At 41.3% G+C, this 23,369-nt stretch overlaps 1 protein-coding gene across 1 annotated transcript in view; it reads right to left on the bottom strand.

The window, feature by feature from the left end:
* Nucleotides 1-681: 681 nt before the first annotated feature.
* The window catches only part of DTHD1 (death domain containing 1), a 46,459-nt gene continuing 23,771 nt past the window's right edge, over nt 682-23,369 (bottom strand). The window contains exons 7-10 of the mRNA XM_081149459.1: nt 22,257-22,546; nt 17,922-18,166; nt 5,928-5,985; nt 682-1,735 (exon numbers count right to left, since the gene is read on the bottom strand). Coding sequence (XP_081005585.1) covers nt 1,416-1,735; nt 5,928-5,985; nt 17,922-18,166; nt 22,257-22,546 — 913 coding nt within the window. The 3' untranslated portion in view covers nt 682-1,415. The remainder of the gene's footprint in view (nt 1,736-5,927; nt 5,986-17,921; nt 18,167-22,256; nt 22,547-23,369) is intronic.

Here is a 23,369-nt window from a genome sequence, read left to right as displayed (position 1 = left end):
ATGTGTGCGTGTGAGCACACAGGTGAGTGCGTTTGTATACATCTGTATACCTGGGACTAGAAATATGTCCTTCTAGGAAAAAAGAAATACTGAAAGAAAATACACTAAGAATGTTTATAATAGTAATCTTTGGTATTGGAGAAAAGAAGAGAATTTTATTTTCTTTACTTGTTTTGTTATTGGGTAGTCAGAAAAAATGAACATTTCAGTCTGTTTTCTTCATTCCAAGAACACATGAAAAATATTGTACCTTCCTATAAAAATAATAAAAATCTTGACTAGTAAATGTTTTTTAATAGGAAGCTGTTTGAAAATTGAAATCTCCCTTTTTAATATATAACCTAATAGGTATGTAAGTTAAGTCCCTGGTTAATTAGTAGAAGGAAATCTTGACTTTAAATTTCAGAACCATATAAATGTTTAATTTTTCATGTAATTTCATTCATTTCTAGGTATTCAGTAATTGAAACTAATCGCTACTGTTGCTTGCAAGCCAAGGCCCTGATGGTTCTGCATTAATGAATCGGTGAACCTAATGCAATGTCCCATTCATTTCACACTGTTTCAGGGAGCGAAGGGGCTTTCGGTTTTCCTAAGTCTCTGAGCTTATACATCAGACATTAACAGGGATTATCAGTGATGGAGGGGCTTGGATAATTACTATTTTTTTCTTTTAGTTTTGTGGGGGGGGGGGTTACTTTTTTTATAGGGCTTATGTAATAAGGTTTCTCAAAGTGATTTAAATGGAGAGTTTTTTTCCTAAGTAGATGAAAGCACTGAATTCTCCCACTGAGACTGCACTTCCTCTGCACTTGCCTCTTCCCACTAATAATGAAACATGAGACATTCCCTATTCCGGGCTACATTTTAGTAAAAGAAAGTTTGCGGCAGTAAATGGCTGAAGTCTATTTTTAGCCTAATTGGAGCTTGTCTGTGTTCTGAAAGCGATTTGCTCTCATCCACATCAGGTCTCGGCAGCCCGGTTTATTTGGCATTGTCACCCGAGGGCTCCACTGTCTGCATGTAATGAGTATTAGGTGTTTGGAATCCTGGATAACTATTTTACTTTTATGTGGATAGGTAACAATGTATTGTTATCTGCATTGTTATTGTAAAAACAATAAAAAAGGGGGTTCTGTATATCATATCCTTTCTTTACACTTAGAAAATGACCTCAGCTATTAAAATGTGAACAGAGCAAACTCTATGTTTGGCTGGACCCTAGACGGTCATGCTTGCAGAACATATATCTCTGAACCGCCGAGGAGCACTCAAACCCAGGAATGCTTTTACTGTCTGATGAGTGCTTTGCCACATCTAACAGATTTACGTCTTACATTACTTGGAACCACTAGTCAACTGTTGAAAGAAACAACCTTACAACCAATTCTGACCCAAAGAAAGCACCGCCCACTTCACTCCGCCACATGAGACCACTGCTGTAGGTCGGTGAACACTTTATTTTCCCACTTGAACTTGAGCTCCTCGGAGAGATCGCTCCTGCCGATCTTGCGGAGATGACGGGCCAGAAGGCGGAGTTTATCGGTGGAATTTGGGAGTGATTTTTTCCAGAAGCAAAGAAGTTCGTGGATCTGTTCTGTGAGGTCATCTGGGCTCTTCAGTTTGATGAGCTGAATGGTGCTGCGGCGAAGAGGGAGGGACGAGCAGAGACACGTGGTGTTTTCTTCCGAGAGCTCCTCTGCCAACCAGTAGAGCAAGTTTTCCCACAGGGCTTCTGCCAGGACATGGGGAACACTCAGTGTTAGGGCTCTTTCCTGGGGGATGAGCTCATCTAACCTCCATACCTGTCCACAGGCGGTCTCGGTGCTCTCTGGCTGGTCCTCTGAGCAGCAGAAAGATTTGGGACCACCCAGTGGACCCTTGAGGGCCTTTGAATTTCTGGGGTCTTCTCCTGAGGAAACACCTATTGCAGAGGGCTGGAAATGCCTCTCAAATTTAACTTCCTCCAGAGCCAGAAGGGCTTGTGGTTTGTAGGCCCTGCTCCAGAGAGTCTACTTAACTAGGACTAGGGTAGGGGCAAAACTTGGCATTTTAATAAGCTCCCAACCCTACTTTAAGTAGCACTTATGGTAAAGGATATTTTTAGGTTCAAAAAATACTTTCCTTAATCAATACTAATCTGATACATAAATGATACGAGCAGCTAGACAATTCTCAACACCCCCACCCACAGACACCCACAAACTCACCGAGGTCCACTACCCAAAGAGCAGTTCCATGGAAGGTTCCTCACAGCAACATTTCCCCGGCCTCCGGATTAGCACTTAGAACCACAAACATCTCCTCTGAACATATCCTGTGTGTTTCACACCCCTCTTCCCTGACCCTGTGGCCCCCTTCTACCACCTAAACTCATGATTCATTTTTCTGTTGTTACTTTCTTCATGGGGTAACAGACCCATCACTCTCGGTAAAAGCCCCCACCCCTGCTATGTGTGTCCTCCACCTACCAGCACTGGCCTGCATCACAGTCGCTTCTTCCCACTCGCATGCTCCCCCCACACCATTTTCCCTGGTCAAGTGTGAGCAGAGAAGACCACGTTTTACTCAAGTATTCCTTCCACCTACCTGCTCACACAAACGCACCTGATTTTACACTATGAATCATTCCCCTTTTCTGTGAAGGCCACTCAGGAAACGAAGTCAACACATCCTTGCTCTCCACTGTCCCTTTCAAGCTGACGTCCGCTCCCCTCACGCAGTGTATCGATTTTGACGTCTGTGCTACACGGTGGCCCTGCCTCTCCCTGGCCACATCGTCGGTCTGCTGCCATCGGCAGGCAGAAATATCAGCAGCTGCGCTGGTCATCAGGAAGGTCACTGACGCCTAGACCCTTCCTCTTGTCAACATCAATGGCCTGTGTGTGACTCCGTACTAGAAACGGACTGTGGTGGCCAATTCTCATGTGTCATCGTCAACCAGAACCACTCCACTTCCGTGGCCTCCGCTTCTCGATGTCACCGCCCAGCAGCGCCTCCTGAACTTCCACAGCCTCTGGCCTTGCGCCTGCCTCAGTCTCCTTGCCCACCGCTGCTGATACAGTCAGTCGTTCCTTTGATACCCCCGTCATTCCGTCCGGCCTACTGCTAACGACCAGCTGTGCCCATCGAGGGAGGTCTTGCACCTTCCCTAACCTCTGCCGTCCCCTTAGCTCTGCTTGTCCTCATGTCGTCAGTCCCCAGCTCAGCTGGACTCACACTGCGTTCACCCACCACGCCTCCCAGGGCTGCGGACCTGTGCTCAATGTGATCCATAAACTCTATGTTTCCCCCCACCTGAGCCCTTAGCTGCTTGCAAGTCCACTAAAAAATCTTTTTCCTGAGCTCAATTTAAAATTTCCCAGAGCAATGGCTCAAATCTCTTCTATCATCCTTAAGCCCAAAACTCACTCCTTCCGTTTCCCTCGGCCAATGTCTGTTTCTCCTACTTTCCCCACAGCCATTTGACCCGAGTTCTCATAGCCTTGTTTTCATTTCAAAATCATTTTCTTACAAAATCTCCCTCCCCCATGTTTGTCAGCGTCCACCCCCACGGTGTTCTCGTCGAGTATTTCCCCTCACACCTGTTGCTTAACCTCCTGGCCACAGGCTCTTCCCATGCTCCCTACAAACACTCTGGGGCCTCCTCTCTCTGCTCCTGCCCCTCTGTCAAGCCACTGAGCTCTCTCTCTCTTCCCTTACCGTAAAATCTTTTATGGGTTTTTTTTTCACAGCTAAAGGACAAGGAACTTTATTTGGTTACCATTTCTTTTTCTTTTACTTTCAATCTTATTTTGTGTTGATTTCCAGTGTACAGCATAGTGGTTAGACAATCATATGCTTTACAAAGTGTCCCCCACCTCCCGATATTCCCAGTCCCCACCTGGCACCATTCACAGCTATCACAATATTGTTGGCTCTCTTTCCTATGCTGTGGTTTTTCTTGAGATTGTATAAGATTCTACCATAAAATCTTTTAATGCCCAATGTAAACTCAATGCCTCGAGTTCATCACTGCCAACTCACGCCTTAAACCCTTGGGTTAGGGATTCTGTACCCTCTTTTAAAACACTATTGAAGCCTTTCCAGTCTTCCCAGAGCCCTCTAATTACTCCTCACAACAGCTGATTCCCAGCCTGAGCCGTCTTCGACCTCAAGAGGCATTTTACCCCTTCCCTTGGGCTCCCCCTCCTGCCACATGCCCCTTTCCTCTTGGCCGAGTCTCTTCCTCGTGATGCTGCTGAATCACCGCTTCCTAGCTCGGGCCTCTTCTCTCTCCATCCTGCCTCCCCAGTGAATTCATCAGCTCCTCCTGCCTTACCATCTCCTCTTGGTGAAACAGCCCAGATCTACTACATCTTCACCCGTGGCTTTGTTTTCCTAGACCCTGGTGCCGCATCGGCAATGTTCATCTCCTAATTGCCTTGGCCAGTGTATGGCACAGCCAATTCGAACTCTGTAGGTCTCAAATCAAAACCAACTTCGGCCCTTCCCTCTTTCCACGTGATCCTTCATTCTATTAGCTTTTTTAGTGCATGTGACCACTCAGTTGAGTAAGCTAAAACATGTAATATTATGCATATGTCTCAAAGCCTATTTCTTTTCACCTGTACCCAAGTCCTGTTGGTCCTAACTCTAAACATGTCTCAGGTATTTTCCCCACTTTCCAGCCTTAACTGACTCACCCTTTGTCATGACCCACTTCTTTTTTGGAGAATTACGGGAACCAGAACTCTAATTCCTATCCCTGCTAACAGTTTTGACTAACTTTAGTCTTGCACACAATAAAGAGAAGTTTTCAGTCTAATCCAATCTTATTTGTTTTCTGTTAATAAATTTCTTATATTGTCTAAACAGCTCAACTTAGCGTTTAAAGGTTTTTACAGTTTAATCTTGCTCTAACCTCACCTGCCATCACCTTCCTGCAGCAGCTTGGATGGCACTGGTCGTGCAAGACCATATCGTGTGACAACCTAGCACTTCTCGGTGCACGTAGGGAAGATCGGGATACCCTGTGCTCTCCAATGGTTGTGACAACGGTCATGAACATCACATTCTTCAAAAGTTAACATATTTGCTGGGCTTTCATCTACTGCTGTTGTTTTGGTTTGGTTTCGTTTCTTGTTTTTGGGGGAAGGGGGTTGGCTTTCATGGTTTTTGTTTTGTTTTTGCTCTATCACCTGTTCTCTCTTAGAAAACAGTTTTAGTGTCTCTGAGAGGATATATAACACTACAGTTTATTCCCATCCTACTTTCTTCTAAAGCAATTCAATAAAGCCTGCACATTTTCTATACAAATCCACAGAGCTAACCCCTGAAGGGAATGCTTTACCATCAGCGGTGGGTCTGACACGGAAGCAAAACACAATCACTTATGTCTTCTGGAGACCAGTAAATTATCTCAGTAGTAACTATTAACATCAAAAATGAATCGTTTCAAAGGATAAAATAGGATAAAAGCGTCAAATTGTACCCTGAAAGCTGCATCATTGTTATGTAATTGATTTATGCATAACTACAATCAAATAGCACAGGTTCCCATTGTGGTTTCATGCAAATATACCTCCATTTGAAGTCTGTTGCCCTCAAATGTAAATTTGAAGTGACCACAGATGAAGACTCACAATTAATAGCATTTCAGAACAAACTGCAGTGGTCTACTTACCAAATTAAGCAATTACTAGTTATCTTAGTAAAATAACCCTTAGTAGGCTTCATATTTCTTATAGATTTTAACAAATTTTAATTATGTCTACATTCAAATATGCTTTGATTTAAATGTGCATGATTTCCAAAGGAAAACATTTATTGGGCTGATAAACCTAATGATTGTTTAACTGCAAAGTTCTTTTTCCTTTTTTATAAAAGAATTCACATAAAATATAAAATATAAGAAAAAAGCACCTCTGTAGTGAGAGCACTCTTACCTGTTGGATCTGTAGAAATTCTTTTGGTACTCTGTGGCCGGTTGATTAATTTTTTATGCTATTGGGGGAAAGAGACACAGACTAAGTAAAATAAGTCATTAATTTGTAAACAAGCTACAAATAAAAATCCATCTGAACCTCACCCCTGTTTGAAAGAAGCATTGAATTGCATACCTTGCAAATTAGATTGTGTATTAGGGCATGCATGCTCAGCAATTGCTTTCCTGAGATAAGGCAAAATACCCAAATCTTTCAGAAAATTCAAATTTAAGAATATGCATTTAGCCTTGGCCTATGTGGCTCAGTTGGTTGAGCATTGTCCTGTGCACCGAAAGGTTACTGGTTGAATTCCTAGTCAGGGCACGTGCCCAGGTTGTGGACTCAGTCCCCAGTAGGGGGCGTGCAGGAGGTAGCCTATCAATTTTTTTGTTCTCACTCTCCTGTTTTTTCTCTCTCTCTCTCTCTAAATCAATAAAAAATTTTTTTTAAAAGAATACACATTTAAATATTATTATAGCAGTCACATTACCTATGAGTAGACATTTTCCCAACTATAATTTAAAACTATTAAAACCAGCACACATAGCACAAGCTACCTCTATGCTAGAAACAAAGTATTTTGGAAATGCCTTCATGGGGCAGGCACCTGCTTCAATACACAGCACAGAGCCTGGCACCTAATCGCACTAAAACAGTAGTTTTAGTGAATAAATGAGTGAATCAGTGTGCATACAGGATGCTGAAAACAATCAAGTCTTTGAGCAGATATTATTCTAAAGCCAATATTTTACAAGATGTAATCAAATACATAATCATTACTCTTCTACGCTGTCTGCAGAACAGTTTGTTCTCATTGAATCCAGGATCGTTGGAAACGGCACAGGAAATAAAGTAAAAACACCTGGATTTGGAAACCTGTTCTGTGCTCCGGACACTTTATCTCCTCCATCTCAGCTCTGAAATGTGATTTATATTTTTTGGATAACACACATCACAAAAATCTGTACACAAAAGCTCATAGCAGCTTTACTTGTAATAACCAAAAAACTGAAAACAGCTAACATTTTCTGCAGTAGGTGAAGGAAGTATGGCACATTCACACGATGGGATGCTGTTCAGTGATAAAAAGGACCCGCCACTGATACGTGCAACAACTTGCATGGGCCTCAGGGAACTATGATGAGTGAAAAGGTCACCCACTGCATGGTTCCATTTACATGACATTCCTGAAATTACAGACTTTTAAAGATGTAGAACAGATGAATGATTGCCAGGCATTAGGGATGGGGGATGACCGTAAGTGGTAGCACAAGGGAGATCTTCCTGATGATAGCATCGTTCCACATCTTGAGTGCAGTGGTTCTACAAATCTCATGTGTGATAAAATGACACAGAGGTTTGCACACACATTACACCAACGACAACTTCCTGGTTTTTATATCGTACTCTAGTTAAGTAAGATGTAACCACTGAGGAAAGCGGGGTGAAGACTATGAGGGATCTCTCTGTACTATTTTTCTTTTTTTGCAACTTTCTGTGAAACTATAATTATTTCAAATTTTTTTAAAAGCCTACTTTACAGCAATGATATAAGAAGGATATGAATTCTCTATGCTGATAAGTAGGACACTGTCTAAATCATAATGAGCATTCAATACAAATTGATTAAATCTGAATAGAATATTGTAGGTATTCTTGTCATAGGTATTACAGAAACATGCATATAAATTTCCATTAAGAAGATTCAATGGGAGACAACTAAGAAACAACATAAGAATAGCCCGAGTTCAAATATACTAGCACTGCAGCGCCGCAAAATAAGTGCATAGAATTTTCAAGACATCAACAATGTGCTTAAAGCTCTCAAAAAAAATGAGAGAAATACCACTTTATATAGTGCAACAAATTCTATCATTCCCATCGAAGGGCATATGGACTGGATTGAGTCCAGGACAAGAGATACACATTGTGTTTTTTCTTTTCTTCACATAAGTTATTCCCCCCTCAGTCATTTTTTTCTTTAGAGATGTCTCATAGCATCTTAATGCATTCAGAGTGATTCTAGTATTTAAATATATGCATTTTTTTGCATGCGTGAGAATTCGAGCCAAGTCCAGCACACAACCATGGAAGCAGTGGAATGAGTCAGAGCAGCTCAGGAATCCCCGGGGCTTTTAGACCCCCAGGCACTATGCTGGCCTCACACATAACCTCTTCATCAGGGATGTTCTACGACCCTTCCCTGTCCCTTATTTTTTCTTGTATTGCTGGTTTTTTTCTGTGCATTATTTTTGCCTTGCACACTACTTTTTAAATCTCACTGGTGCTCAGGGTAAGCTTCAAGCCAAACTAGGCAGCTTTGCTTGTCCTATGTCTTACCCCTCCCACAGATTCCAAATGTCTACATGTGGTCCCCTGGATGACTTCCTTGGTGGGACCAGCTCTAATAATTCCTCACTCTCTCTCCCAATCAAAAGGTGTGATTCTGTTGTATCTTCTTGGGTTCTACTCTTTGCTAAAGGAAGGTTTGTTATTTCTCTGAGGTAACCTGCTCTTACATTGATGCTCCCCAAAATTTTACACATATTTTAAAGCTCTAAGTGGAAATAATGACATAAAATTATATCTTTGAATCCATAGCAATATTCTATTTTAATTTGTAACTTGGGCACTTACTAATTCCAAGGACATCCACAATAATACTATTGCCATTTAGCAGATACAGAAATAATAAGTGGTAGTGCTTTCCTCTTTAATTTCTACTTGCCTGCAATGCTTCGGGGTCTCCTGCAGAACCCGCGTTTGTGCAGTAACATGCTAAGGACTTTTTGACCCTGGAAGCTCTGTTGAACATGGATGCCACAGAGCAGGACAGCTGAATGTCGGTACAATGCAGCCGGCAATAACAAACATGTCATGCTGGTGTTACTATTTCTTATCCATTTACCCCGAGGCACTTATGCATGAAGCGATTTCACAAGTAATTATTATAATATCATGCGGCAACCACTCCTCCATGCAGCCTTAACCCCACATTCTTCCCCCCCCACACACTCACTTAGTGTAGATTTTCCTGGTAAATAGGTCATTTCTTTTGTAGTTAGATGATATACGAGTGAAAGTGGTATGAATAATACTAGGCCAAGGAAGTGTATGTAATCAGTATATTTCTGTGGATCTTCAGCATGGATTTTACCCTAAGCCTTTTAGAGACCATGACTAAGGACCGGTTTTCACTGCTTACTGTATTCTGTATTTGTTTAGCATAGAGGCCTCTTCAACTAAGTAATAGTTGCTGTTTGCTTAACTTGAGTTCATCTATTGTGTCATAATAGTAAACATTTATATTCTCAATCTTTGTAATGTACAAATCCTATAGAATCCCATTGTAAATAAGTTAGAATATTGATCAAAGAAGTAATCTGGCCAAAAGATTAATGTTAGCATAAGAAGCTTGTGCTGCAGTCATGGGTTCAACTTGACTAGAAAGCAAATAAAAGTTTGCATCAGTGTTGTGTGAGGACAAACTGGTGTGAACTGGGCTGAACTTCTGGTTTCCAGCAGGGCGTATAAGAAGCTGGAAGTTGGCATTCTGTCCTAACAAGCAAAAAGCTGAACCAACTGAAAAATATCAACTCTCTTTATATCTGTGAGAGAAGTAAGGTCACAGGGCAAACCTCTGCCCCAAATTGGGAAAGACTGACCTGTGAATACAGAGAATCGTAACTTTCCAGAGCAGAAACCCCCAAGCACTGGCCAAGCAGGGACTAGGGTGGGAAGCCTGAGCTCTAACTGACAAATCGCTGGGGGCTCAGGGTCCGTGCACGTCTGGGAGTTAACACTCCAGGGGACCCAGTCAAGGACGCTCCCCCACCTCTGTGAGCTCACCCATGGGAGCTCAGCTAGGTCCTCACGGTGAATATATGAAGAACATTCCCTTGTGGTCTGGCAGGTCTGGGAGAGGGCGAAAGGAACCATTCTAAAATACACCAGGGCATTCTGTTCTCAACAAGGCCTGCCCACGGAAGAAAGGATTTAACTGAAGCCTCGCCTGCTGGGGGTTTATTAGCACCTGGCTTACCTGGGGGAAGGACAGTACCCGACTTCAGGGCCTAGATTTGCCAAACACCCTGGAGGGCAAAGGACATGAGAAGCAATGACACGGAGCTAAGAGTGGCAGACTGAAGTGAGCAAGGCTCTGGCTTGCTTGAGGAAGGAGAGAGAGGGACAGGTATGAAGCCTAGGTCCCAGCGCACAGCCTTTGCCCTGTGCAGTCGTGCAAGTTGAGGCAGGCCATCGAAGTAGTCTTACTAAACTCCAGCTCGGGAAACAGAGACGACGGCCCTGCCTCTGAAGTGTGCTGTGAGGACAGATTGAGATAATGTCTGTAAAGGACGTAACCTACACTGAGAGTTCAACAAACGGTGGCAGAGACACACAAGCCAAATGCAATGTGTGGGCGCTTTTAGGACCCTGTTGTTGTTGTTTTAACAAACTAACCACAAAAAGAAAAAAAAGAAAGTAAGGCGGTGAATATAGAACATGACTGAATAGTAGATATTATTAAATAATAATAGCTAATTTTATAGGGTATAGCAATGGTATTGTATGGGGGTTAGTTTTAAGTTCTTACCTCTTGAAGAAACATACAGAATAATTTACAAGTAAAGCGATATAGTAACTGTGATTTGCTTTAAAATTCTCAAACAAACATACCCAGGGGCATTAGATAAAACAAGAATGGCAGGAAATTGTGAATGATGGGTCCATGTAGGTTCATGGTATATTTTCTCCATTTTGTGTGCCTTTGAAAATTTCCACACAAACACACATACCAAAAACAAACAGAAGAAACTTTAACATAAATTAATTAAAAGAGAGCAGCATCAGTTAATCAATATCCTGTTATTTCCGTCATGGATTTATTCTAATTACACACTCATTGTAGAACCTCCTGAAGGCTTAGACAGAAATGCTTGGCCCACACAGTAAAAGGAAGTACTTTTACACAGAGACATCTGAAGGCCAGAATAAACCCACAGAGAAGTAAGCTTAAGCGGCGGGGGGACACCAAGTTGAGAGCGAGAAGAGCTGACCCAAAGTGGGCTCACTTGGAGATAGATCTATAAATTAAGTCTTTTGGACATGAAGTCAGACTACTGCCAATGTAGGTCAGATCTTTCTTGGTTTTAAACCCATGCAGCCAAACTTAGGTTTTGGTTTTTTATTATTTTTTCAATTGCTTCTTTGAAAATGAACTTTTTTAAGGCTTCACTCTGATTATGGTGAGGAAAGGATTAATATCTCTCAGCCTTTGAAAAGTTAGTCACAAAAGGAGAAAACTTTAGGTCCCTGGTAACAATTCAAGAAACCCCAGCTGAGCTAAGGAGCTGGGCCAGATAGAAGGAAGGTGGTGACTGCAGATATTAATGAGCAAGGACCTGGATAATTTGGAAAATCTATATGGAATATACATGGATTCAATAAAGAAAAGTTTACTCCATGTATATCAAACATGCCTAGAATTTAGCAAGCAAGTGCTGACTGTTGTTAATATGCTTAAAATTTGCTCATTGTTCCAAGCAATTCTGGCAAAGGCAGCTGCCTTTGATCCATAAATGCAGCTATGTGGGAGACACTATTGATTTTAAAAGCAGCTCAACACATCAAAGGTGAACACAGTTAGAACTTGCACAAACTTCCACCTCCTCTCTAGATTGTTCCACTTTTAAATTAGAATCCCAACAAGTGTTGGTCAATCCTGAAGACTTACTTGTCAAGGTACCTATTCAACTTGGAACATAATTCTTCCTAGAATATTCTAACATTTAAAAAATTTTCCTGAATTTTTGTTTTCATTCTTTCAGATTATAGACAAAAATAGCTTTTCAAACAGAAAGTATGATATGAATGTTGCTGGGAAAGGCGTGCATAGCCACATCTTCCCAGGTCTTGCCACAGTGTGTGCAATCCCCACGTGAGTCACTCCTTTGAAGGAGTGAAGAGCTTCTGCTCCATGTAGCTGCTCGCTGGGGAAGGATACAGACAAAGCATTTGTCAGTTACTGACTGCATCTTCAACTGCTTTATCAATTCCCCAGCATGCATTCATTTATTAATTAAATCAACAAAACATTATTGAATGCATAGTAGGAAGTGGGATTACAAAATTGAATGAGCTACACTCAAAGCACTGAGGAACTCAGTCCCAAAAGGAGACAGCAGGATTATGGTTAGGATTAGCACCGCTGGGATTAGACAGCCTTGGGTCATGCAGTAGTTTTACCATTCCCTAGCTATTTCCCTTGAACAAGCCTCTCTGTGCCTCAGTTTCCTCAACCACCTACCTTTTCAGCTAATGAGTTAATATGTGTAAATGCTTTTTCAAAGTTACTAGCCGGGAATAACTAGATAAATATTAGTTATTATTATCATTAGCATTATTATAGAAATAAAAATTAGACCATACGTTAATATATAAGTCAAAGTGCTTCGGTTGTAGTTACAGTGTAGTATCTAATTCTGCCTGGGAAATTGAAAGACTTCTTCTAAAAAGATGATAATAAAGCTAAGCGTGGAGTCGATGCTGTCACAAGGGCAGCAGGAAAGAGTCCCTGAGGCAGTTAAGACCATAATGTGTCAAAGAAGTGAGACCTTAAGTGGACTGGAGCAAATAAGTTAGCTGGGTAGCTGTCATGTGAAGCGATTGTGGGGGTAAGATATGGGGGTTATGAAGGGCCTTAAAACAGGGTAGATGGCTTGGACTTTGATCAATAGATATAAAGTGCCAACTGAGAAGTTTTAGAAGAGCGATAAAATCTTATTTGTTTTTGAGATAAACCATCCTGCCAGTTGTGTAGCCAAGAGCAGAAAAGAGGGCTGGTGATAGGCCTTCAAAGGAAAGTAGCAATCATCTACTGGATAGGACAAGATTTGGGGGAATAAAGATGAAATGCAAGTTAAACACAATTCCAAAGTAAATTCAGTAAAACACTATGTTGTATCATAGGATATCTCAAACCAGTGTCCAGGGAGCCACCCCAGGAAGCCCCTCTCACAGCTTTCTCTATCTCCCAGTGTCTTCCTACCCTACGACCCCCACACACATTCACCCTACCGCCAAGTCCAGTTGGTCCCGAACCCTAAAGCTCTCCCAGCTCTGTTCTCCACCTGCCATCCTTGCTGCCATGGTTCTACATCAGTCCATCACCATTCCTGCCACGACTCCTTCATTAGCACTTATTTTACTATTAACTCATCTCTTTCTAATCTATACTTACAGGTTGTCACAGTGATATTGCTAACAAGACTGGGTCATGTAACCTGCCTGGTCAAAATTTGCCAATGGTCTGCCATTACTTAGAGGACAAAAGAAAATCTTACTTATAAACCAACTAGGTGCCTCCTTCTCTATCGTCAGTCCTGGCCACACTCATTCCAAGAGTACCAGCGGCCGGGGGGACCTTGTTTACTCATGTGCTAAGGGTCTCTGATTTGAATCGCTACCTCACACATCATCTCTATATCATGAAATGCCACATTCTTTTGATAAATTTTTACAGAAAGCCCCACCTACGACAATTTCACAGAGACATCTGGTAAACCTAAACGAAGCATCCAAAGCCCTGCATAATCTCCCCCAAATTATTTCCAATCTCATTTTTCCAAATCTTCTACTCAAGCCACACCATGAAAACACCTGTGCTTTGCTACTTCAAAGTTTCAGCTCAGACCATCGCTTCGTGTGGAATCCACTGCCTTTCTCTCTTCCCCGCTAGAACCTAAACATTCTCTACGTCTGTTCTGTTCTATGACGTGTCCCCAGGCCACCTCAGCCCCCAGGAATCCCTCCCTTCTCTGAAATGCCCTGGCGCTTACCATCCTGGTCATGCATTCGCAATTCATCATTAGTTCCTGTCTTGCCATATTACTGTATTGTTGTATTATCTCTTGCATTGTTTTATAATTTTTAAAGTGTTTATGCTTTGTTTCCTGAACTGGATTGTAACTTCCTTGATAACTAGGACTTTGACCTGTATCACTATTATTTTTAGACTCTACATAATATCTCATATGTAGTAGGTACTAAATTAGTATTTCTTAATTGACACGTTGGCTGGTAAATCTACCAAAAAAAAAAAGAAAATAGTTGGAGTTCATGAACTAGAAAATTGTATGATCTGATGAACATCATTGTTTACTTTTAAATGTTAAATTTTCAGAGAATAAATACAAATATCAATTACCTTTTTAATTTTATTTCCTCAGACAGGCAAGAATGTACCTCCTTCTTTTGTAAAAGGATTATTGAAAGCACAATTTCTGATTTAGTTATAGTGCCTACTGAGCAGAGGAAACCTTCCCCGTCATGGGCAGAGGGTGAAGGAGGAAGAAAGAAGAGGAGGAATGATAAGGGACAGAGAAGGAAGTGGGGGGAAGAGAGGGGAAGGGCAATAGTCAGGGGAATTGATGAGAGGAGAGGAGGGGGAGAGGGGAGAGGGGAGAAGATGAAAAGGAAGCAGAGGGGGGAAGAGAAGGGAAAGATTCTCTCCTGATTAAATTGGAAAGTGAAGCCCTGGCCAGTTTGCTCAGTGGTTAGAGCATCGGGCCAGGGACTGAAGGGTCCCAGGTTTGATTCCTGCCGAGGGCATATATCTCGGTTGCAGGCTCGATCCCTGGCTCTGGTCAGTGGGCAGCAGGAGGCAGCCAATCAATGTGTCTTTCTCACATCAATGTTTCTCTCTCTCTCTCCCTCCCTTACACTCTCTCTGAAAAGCAATGGCCAAAATATCCTCGGGTGAGGGTAAATAAATAAATAAATTGGTGGGTAAAACACTTTCCCAAAAAGAGTGAGGATCCTATTTTTGACTAAACCAGGTTTGCTCATTTTGTCCCGTTCACAGGTCATGTGCAACATAAAGTCAGTTTCCAGTGACATGGTCAAAACTGAGTCTTTAAAGGTCATTCTGATCATTTAGAGGAAGGTTAGACTGCAGAACTGGAGGGCGTTAAAGAAAGGCCAAGGTGAGCGAGGAATGAAACACTGGAAAGGGTGATAAGGTTTTTTTAAAACTTTTACAGGTTAAAAAAAAATTGACATGCTCTCTCTACTTACCAAGACTCGTGACTTCCCTCTACGGTTGGTAGGGGGTGGAGCACGAAGCAACATATATGTTATTGGAATTAACTCTACTGTAGAAAGCATGATACTAAGTTACAGGAAATTTTAAAATCACCTTTAAGTTCACTATTCTACCTCCATACACACACAGACAGGTACACACACACACACACACACACACACAAACGGGTACACATACATATACGCACACACCCTATTTCTCTTAGAAGGTTTTTTTTAAAAGGTATATGCCTTTTCTAATCTGCTTTATTTTGTTGTTTTCTTTTAAATATATCTTTATTGATTTCAGAGAGAGGAAGGGAGAGTGAGAGAGAGATAGAAACATCAATGATGAGTCATTGATCAGCTGCCTCCTGCAGGCCCCGACTGGGGATCAAGCCCACAACCTGGGCATGTGCCCTGACCAGGAATCGAACCTCGATCTCCTGGATCCTAGGTCGATGCTCAACTGCTGAGTCACACCCCGCCAGGCTCTAATCTGCTTTCTTAATAGCTAGCAGTAGGGTCCCATTTTATTCTTGACCCTTAATATAATTTTGTAAATTACTACAACTAAAAACCCTAAGTAGAATTGAAGGGCCTGTGAATGTAAAAATCTCAATAGCTTAGAATCTTCTCAAGATTGTTCTTTGGTATTTCATGTGGTTACAAAAAAAAAAAAAAATCATATAGAAGAAAAATCATGCCCAGCAGGGCAGGGAGATGACAAAGAATGTCCCAAATGGTGAGGGGGGTGGTTCTGAGGAAATGAAGTCGCACCAGCCTCTGCGCACTTCCTCCCTCTGGCAGAGCAAGTATTTAATGTGGTGAGAAAGTAAATGTGGAAGCAGTATCATTATTTACTAGAAATCACATGTCGTGAGTTCAGTTTGTTAAAAAAAAGGAAGTTCAGGCCAAGCAAAACTCAGGTCAGCAGCAGGCTTACGTAAATGCGTAGGTTCGGTCTGACTGGGGAGCTGGGCCTCCAGCAGCCAGAAGCAGGCAGCCGGCTTGCAGCCCTCCCGCCTTCACAGCAAAGCCTCCAGGCAGCAGGGAGAGCAGAGGACGGTCACAACTCAAGCACGAATGACCAAAAGCACAGGCAGGCCCCTGTGTGACATTATTTCAGAGACACACTACTTCCTCCCACCTAAAAAATTGTGAGCAAGTTCTGAAGCTGGCCTTGTTTCTGCCCAAGCACACACAGGCCTGGTGTGAACTGAAACTACACAAGTGTTTTGTCAAAGCAGGAAGCTGGACGCACAACTTAGAAAAGACTCAGAGACAAATCATTGTTCTTTGTAGACATTCATTTTCACATAGATTGACTTGGTGACCATTTTAGGAAGATCTGATTGAAATATGAACTATCACCAGGGCCCTCTTTTTCTTTCAAGCACAATGGTTGTTATACGGATTATGAATTCCTACTAAGCTATGCCTACCGCCCCCACTCAAATTCATTCCATTTCCTCATCCCAACATACTTTTTTCTTCATTTCCAATAGCCAAATTTCTACTAACTTACAGATAACAGTGCCATAACACCATGAAACTTCTACTGATTTCAGCTTCCAGAAAGCCCAGTTCCCTCCTCTGAACAACTGTCCCTACTGCTGTTTATAACATTAGATTAATCAGTTACTACCTCCCAAGGTGATTCTGTAGACTTGTTTGGCATATTCTGCTAGACAGTAAATACTTACAGCCATGCTGTCCCACAGAAATACAGCTTGAGGCACATAAGTAATTTTATCTATCTTATTTTAGTCTCATACATTTTTTAAAAAACAGATGAGGTTAATTTTAATAATATATTTTATTTAATCTCAAAACCAAAGCATTATAGTTTACTATGCAATTAATATAAGCAAAGTATTAATGAAATATTTTATATTTTTTTGTATCGAGTCTTTTGAAATCCAGTATGTATTTCACCCATACAGCACATTTCAATTCAGATGAGCCATATTTTAAGTGCTCCATGGGTACGTGTGGATAGTGACTACCATCCAGGACAAGGCAGCTTTAGGGCATGGAGTACCCTCTACAGCTCGATTTATCATCCTGTCTAGCATGGCACATTCTCCATTGCCAAAGTTCAATCAATATTTGTCAAATTAATTACTTACCTTACTAATTTGTTGAAAATCAGTACAAAATCTAACCCCATGGAAAATATATTCCTGCTAGTCATAACACAAAAAAGAAAAAAAACATGGAAAAATAATTTTGGCATCTTTAAAAAATAAATTTGTTCTTCTCAAGTGATAAAATGAACTTTTCAGTTATTTTCTCATTAAGAATATAGTTTAGAAGTACTAAACCATGGATCACTGAAAGAAATAGTATAGATGGCAATAAAATTATTTGTTGTTTGATATGTTTGGAGAAACAATTCAATAATATTTCCTGACAAGAATAAGAATATTAAATAAGAGTAATTCATTCTTTAAACAAGTGTGCAGGATTTGGTAAATCCTGGTGAAAATATTTTGATGTCATTTTCCTGCTCACCACATGATTTCTCCTCAAAGGGTTGTGCTCTAAAATATATTCAGTGTTCTCATAAATGATCTCCTAGTTACTCAGATGCAGCTACAGAAAATGAATGGCATCATTTCCATAGTCATTAGCAACATACTGTCAGCATCAGATTAACCTGAATTGTTCCTGTTAGAAAGTTCATATGAAAGTGGAAATTCTGATATTTATTCTACCTGTCTAAAATTGTAGCTGCCCATTCCTTCCTTCCCAACTTTATTACTACCTTTCCTTTTAACTGTAACTATCCATATGCCAGAAGTTCTGACTGTGGTAGAGCATTACAAAGAATTAACAAAATATGATAATTAGGGAAGTAAAATTACTCACCTTTGGCAATTTCAATGGTAATTTGCAAACTGGCAACTGATAATGGTTTTCATTAAGTATGGGAGACTGGTCCAAGTTGTGGACTATCTTTTCTTTAGGTATCTTATAAACTACAATGGTGCCCTTATAATGAGAGCAGCTGTAGTTGCCAAACTCATCCACCTCTTTGATTTGGAGTTCCAGCCTGGGTTTTCTTTGTAAATGAAAAATAAGCTTGTAGTCTTTTCCATAATCCTTCCCGTTACCTACAGAGAAGTAAAATACACTTGTTACTAGTAAGATATACCACTTTGTCTTCATTTTTTAAAATCCAAATAATCGTATAATTCTTTTTTTTTATATAAAATATGTCTTTATTGATTTCAGAGAGAGGAAGGGAGAGGGAGAGAGAGAGAAACATCAATGATGACAGTCATTGATCGGCTGCCTCTTGCACACCCCCCGCTGGGGATCGAGCCCGCAACCTGGGCATGTGCCCTGACGGGGAATCGAACCTCAATCTCCTGGATCCTAGGTCGATGCTCAGCTGCTGAGCCATGCCGGCCGGGCAATCATATAATTCTTTAATGCAAGTAAATCATTTCTGCTTTCATTGCCTCATGTCAAAATATATCCTGACAAAGCCTCAGCAATCGGTCCTGAGACTATATTGATTACTCAAAAGATTTCTCATCTGTAATTAGACCAAAGGGTCTCTGGATGCTTCTACATCTAATAATCTTTCATTTTCTTTTTCTATTCCATTTTGCTGTAACAAGAAACTATTGGAAATATTTAGCTTGTTTTGTGCTTAAAATTTTTTTTTTTACCTTTCAAAATTAGTAGTTTTCTTTCCCCTTTCTGTATCATAGTGCACACTACTGTGATCTCATAATGACACTCTGGACCTGCACTCTCCTGTATGGGTGCCACTAGCAACATGTGGCTTTTAAAATGAAAGTTAAAATTAATTAAAATTAAAATTCAATTCGTTAGTCACTCTAACCACACTTCAAATGTTCACTAGCCACATTTGTCTGGTAGCTACGTTATTGGGCAGTGCAGATATAAAATATTTCCACCATCACAGAAATAGACAGTGCTATTCTAGGACTTCTAAATGAAAGTTACTAGACTTATGTTACTGGAATGTCTATTAAAATCTGGTAAATTCCCCCAAGACAACGATGTGTAAAAGTCTTCCCAAATGCACACTGAAAAGAATGAAGCTTTAGTAAACATAACCCTTCACCCGTGGGGGTTTTCCAGTGACGATCGGGATATTTTACTTTGTCACAGCAATTGTAAAGCGGACACTACCATGTTTCCTAAGGCATGTCTGCACTACCCACCCCAGCCAAATTTAAAAGCAAGATATAATGTAGCAGTTATAATGTTCCTGACATAAGATATAGATCCCAGTCCAACCTCTACTTCTTACATTATAATATTTATCCAGTTCTTTCACATCTCTGAGCTTCTTGGAGATAACTTAACATTCTTATCTTTAAAACAGGAGAAATAAAACTTACCTCCTAGGTTCTGGGAATGAAGTGAAATAATATGAATAAAATATTTGGCACAGGGCCTTGCATATAAGAAGTTCTCAATAAATGAGAGTAATGATAGCAAATGATAAGCACTGGGGGCTTCAGTGTTATTCAATTAAAAGCTTAAGTGCTGAGTTAACAGCTCTGACCTACAGAATGAAAGCATACGCTAGCTTGTGTCCAGAAGAATGTCAAAGGTCAATATAAAAACCAAGGAAAGTACCTATTTCTCGATTTTTCTCTTAGAAGTGGAATAAAATCCATACTCCATGGTTCTCACTCAAAGGAATCATTTCTATTCTATCTAATGAATATAGAGATTTTGGCATCTCCCAGAGAGTAGTCATCTAAATTTATTAAAGTTTTAAACACTTAATCATACAATGCTGTTGTGTTAAGTCCCTTCCCAAGTTGTTATCTTAATTCTTATGAAAAGCACTCAGTAAACTCCTTCCAGCTATCAGGCACCGTCCTAGGCACTGGGGTTTGAATGGGGCTTGCCAACAAGACAGCCCCTCCCTTCATGAGGTTGTAGTCAGAGAAACTGTCATTGATCAAACAATTAAATGAATAAGTAGAAGATTGCATTTATGGCAAGGTCCCCAAAAGAGAAGCACATAGACTCTGAAGACGCAAAAAATGGACTGACATAACGAGGAAAGATAGAGAAGATGCTCTGAACATGAGCATCAAGGTGAGATAGGAAGATACAGTGGGAGACAACTGAGGGTGGGGGTGGGGTGGGGTGGAGGTGGGAATGGGTGGGGAGGCGAACCCTCCGGGCAGACAGCCTCTGACCTCATGTCTGAGATTCACAGGAAGGACCCAGGCCCCAATGCAAGGACGAGTATAAATTCTTTACTCCTTGCCCATCTTAAATGAAGAAAATAAACCAGGGAGGCTCCAGAGCCGAGCACAGGTTTCTAAGAAAGGCTAAGCAGAAATGATTCTGGCATCCTGCCTGACTCGTTTCCTGGGGTGAAGATGAGTTCTTCGCTGTTTCTCATGTGGAGGAATTGTACACACTGGCTGTCTCAGGAACTCTTATTTTAGCACATGCCCCCTCCCGTCCCCGGCAAAGGACACTCAGTGCCACTGTCCGTAGGAAGCACAGGAACTCACTCCTGTTTAGGGCAGTAGGTAAACACAGCTGCTGTCCCAAGTATGTCAGGAAGGTCATTTGCATCTTCCATTTGGGTGGGACACTTCCAGTTTTTGACTATCTCTTCTTAGAGAGATTGTCCCGGGGTGGACACCGTGGTTTCTGCTCCGGCAGCCAAGTAGGAAGGGGGGGTCTCTCCCACCCTTCCTTCCTCCCCTCCTCTCCCTTCCCTTTCCCTTTCTCTGACATCCTTGACACCGGCTCGCTAAGTCCCGTCAGCTGACTCAGATGGCTGAGAAAGTGGAAGAGACGGTTCAAATTGGGACACTTTGGGTCTCACTCACATCGGAGATACCAGAAAAAGAGCAGCCTCAGCTTCGAGCTGCATCATTTTCAAAGCAACAAAGAGCACACGGGGCCTGCAGTAATTTCCAGAATCAGGGAGAAAATAGGCATCATTAAAAATAAATGGAACCTATATTAATTTATAAGTGAATGGAGACTATTAGTCCAGGTCAAGTCTATTGCAAGACTCCTGGCCCAGAAATCCCCATAAACCCAGCCCCGAGTTCCCCCTCACCCCTTATCTCTACATGTGTACCTGTTGGATTCTATTTCACCTCCAAGAAAGGAGTTAGAGTAGGAAAGGGGTTGAATTAATAATACAGAAATTGCTGTGATGGCAGCCCCCCCAAAATATTATTCTCCCTTCTCTCAGTCAGCTGTTTTCTTTGTGTACCTTTTTCTTCATTTTCTCTCTCTCTCTTCATTTCCTTTTACCTCTCCTTTCTCACTTATTCCCTCTTGTCTCCTACCTCTCTGGTCCCCTCCCAGGTGCTCTCGCCCTGTTGGTTTTTCTGGGCATCATCACATTTATGGAAAGCCTTTGATGTACCAGGCACTATTCCAGACTCGGGTAAATGGCAAGAAAACACAGTCATTGCCCTCAGGAAATGTACATTCCAGCTAAGAACACAGCCTAAGCGTATGAATGAAGTGTAAGTAAACAAATCATTAAGTAAAATAATTCCAAATTGTGGAAAGATTTATCATGGAAACAAAAAGCACTAGATAAATATGAGGATGAGAGGGAAGCAGGAGTTTGGTGAAATCTATTGATTCCTTCTCAGAGCAGTCTTTTAAATATATAAAATAAATGGAATTATAAATAAGACCATTGTATTGGAATACAGTTTAATCCACACATCTCTTAGGAGTCCACTGACCCCAGGTTAGATTGTAAGACAAGAGTTGGGGTATTTTTTTAATGTAGAATAGGAGGTAATGATAAGGTTTTAATCAGGAGAGTAATAAAGTATTATTTATATTTTTAAGAGGTCACTGTTGTTATTATGTGGAAATGGATTTCCTGTGACTAACAGTGGAAGCAGAGGAGTATTTAGGAGGCAACTGCTTTGTTGTAGGAAGAGATGGTCCCTCCTCGCTTGGAGTCAGGTAGCGATCATAGAGAAGGCTAGTCCTAAAAGAGCATCACTTAGAGTCTGCCCATAAAAGACGATGCCTCCCCTAAAAAAAGCAAAGGGAGAGACTGGAAAGAAAGAAGTGAATGCGTTTCTTTCTCTTCCTGCTCTTCCAAAGCCCCTCAGTCCTCAGTTTCCCTCAGTGATACAAGTTTAGGGAACTCCTTCCGAAGCCGGTGGCTGGCAGCCCGTAGACTATGCAAAAGGATGTCTGTGTACTTACTTGAGGCAAATATGTTTCCAGTGAACCTTAAAAGAAGTTGCTCTCCTTCTTTCACCTGGAAATGGCGAGACGGCTCTGGAGGACCACAGAAGGCTTCCAAGTGCAAAGTCCTAAGCTCCTGGTTTAAATCTTTAGACGGCACCACTGAAACGACCACTCTCTGTGGATTGTCTTTCCGGTGATACAGAACCACGCAGGCACTGGTGCTGAGCAGGGCTTCCTCTAAAGATTTCACAAAAGAAACCAAGTGGCTGTTGTCCACAGTGGAAGACAGGTGGAGCACAATAAACCTGCACGGGAGAGAAGAGGCATGATCTAAGGGAAACAGGCAGTCTCAGAAATATCACTGATCAGGAATAGCACCCAGGAAAGGAGCCATTATTACCCAAACTTCCTTTAAAATCAAGCATTCTGACGACCAACCTGTTAGATTCATGAATGACTTTCATGAAACTCGGGGCAGTCTGGAAACCAGCTCGAATCAAACCAAATTCTAAAAAAGATGTGCTTAAATGAAGACATTCTGTCATCTCAGCTCAGCTCTGATATGGCAGCATATTTTAAATTATATTTTAATTAGCATTACTAAGGAATATTACTTCATAAATATAAAAAAGAGCAATGATCAAAATAATCCATTTACTAGCAATAAGACACAGAATACGTATATCATAATTAACTGGAGATTGAAATATCCTTCTCCGTCATGTGCAGTAAGGATTGTTATCATGGATCCTGTTATGGGTTGAATTGTGTCCCCTCCACCCAAACCTATATGTTGAAGTCCTAAGCCCCAGAACCCCAGACTGTGACCTTATTTGGAGAGAGTCCTTACAAAGTGAAGTCACTCTCAGGTCATTAGGGTGGGCCCGAATCCAATATGACTGGTGTCATAAAAAGAGACATGAATACAGAGAGAACGCCAGCAATTTACAGCCGAAGAGAAAGCCTTGGAGCAGTCCTTCCTCACAGGCCTCAGAAGAAACGAACCTTGCTAACACCTCGATTTGGGACTTCTAGTGTCCAGAACTGAGACAATAAATGTCTGTTGTTTAAGTTTCCCAGTTTTTGCTATTTTATTCTGGCAGCTTAGCAAATGAATATAGACCCCTC

This window comes from Miniopterus schreibersii, assembly GCF_964146895.1.
Source record: "Miniopterus schreibersii genome assembly, chromosome: 1".
NCBI lineage: Eukaryota > Metazoa > Chordata > Mammalia > Chiroptera > Miniopteridae > Miniopterus > Miniopterus schreibersii.
Note: the sequence above shows the minus strand (reverse complement) of the source record. Positions and strands in the feature narration are given on the sequence as shown.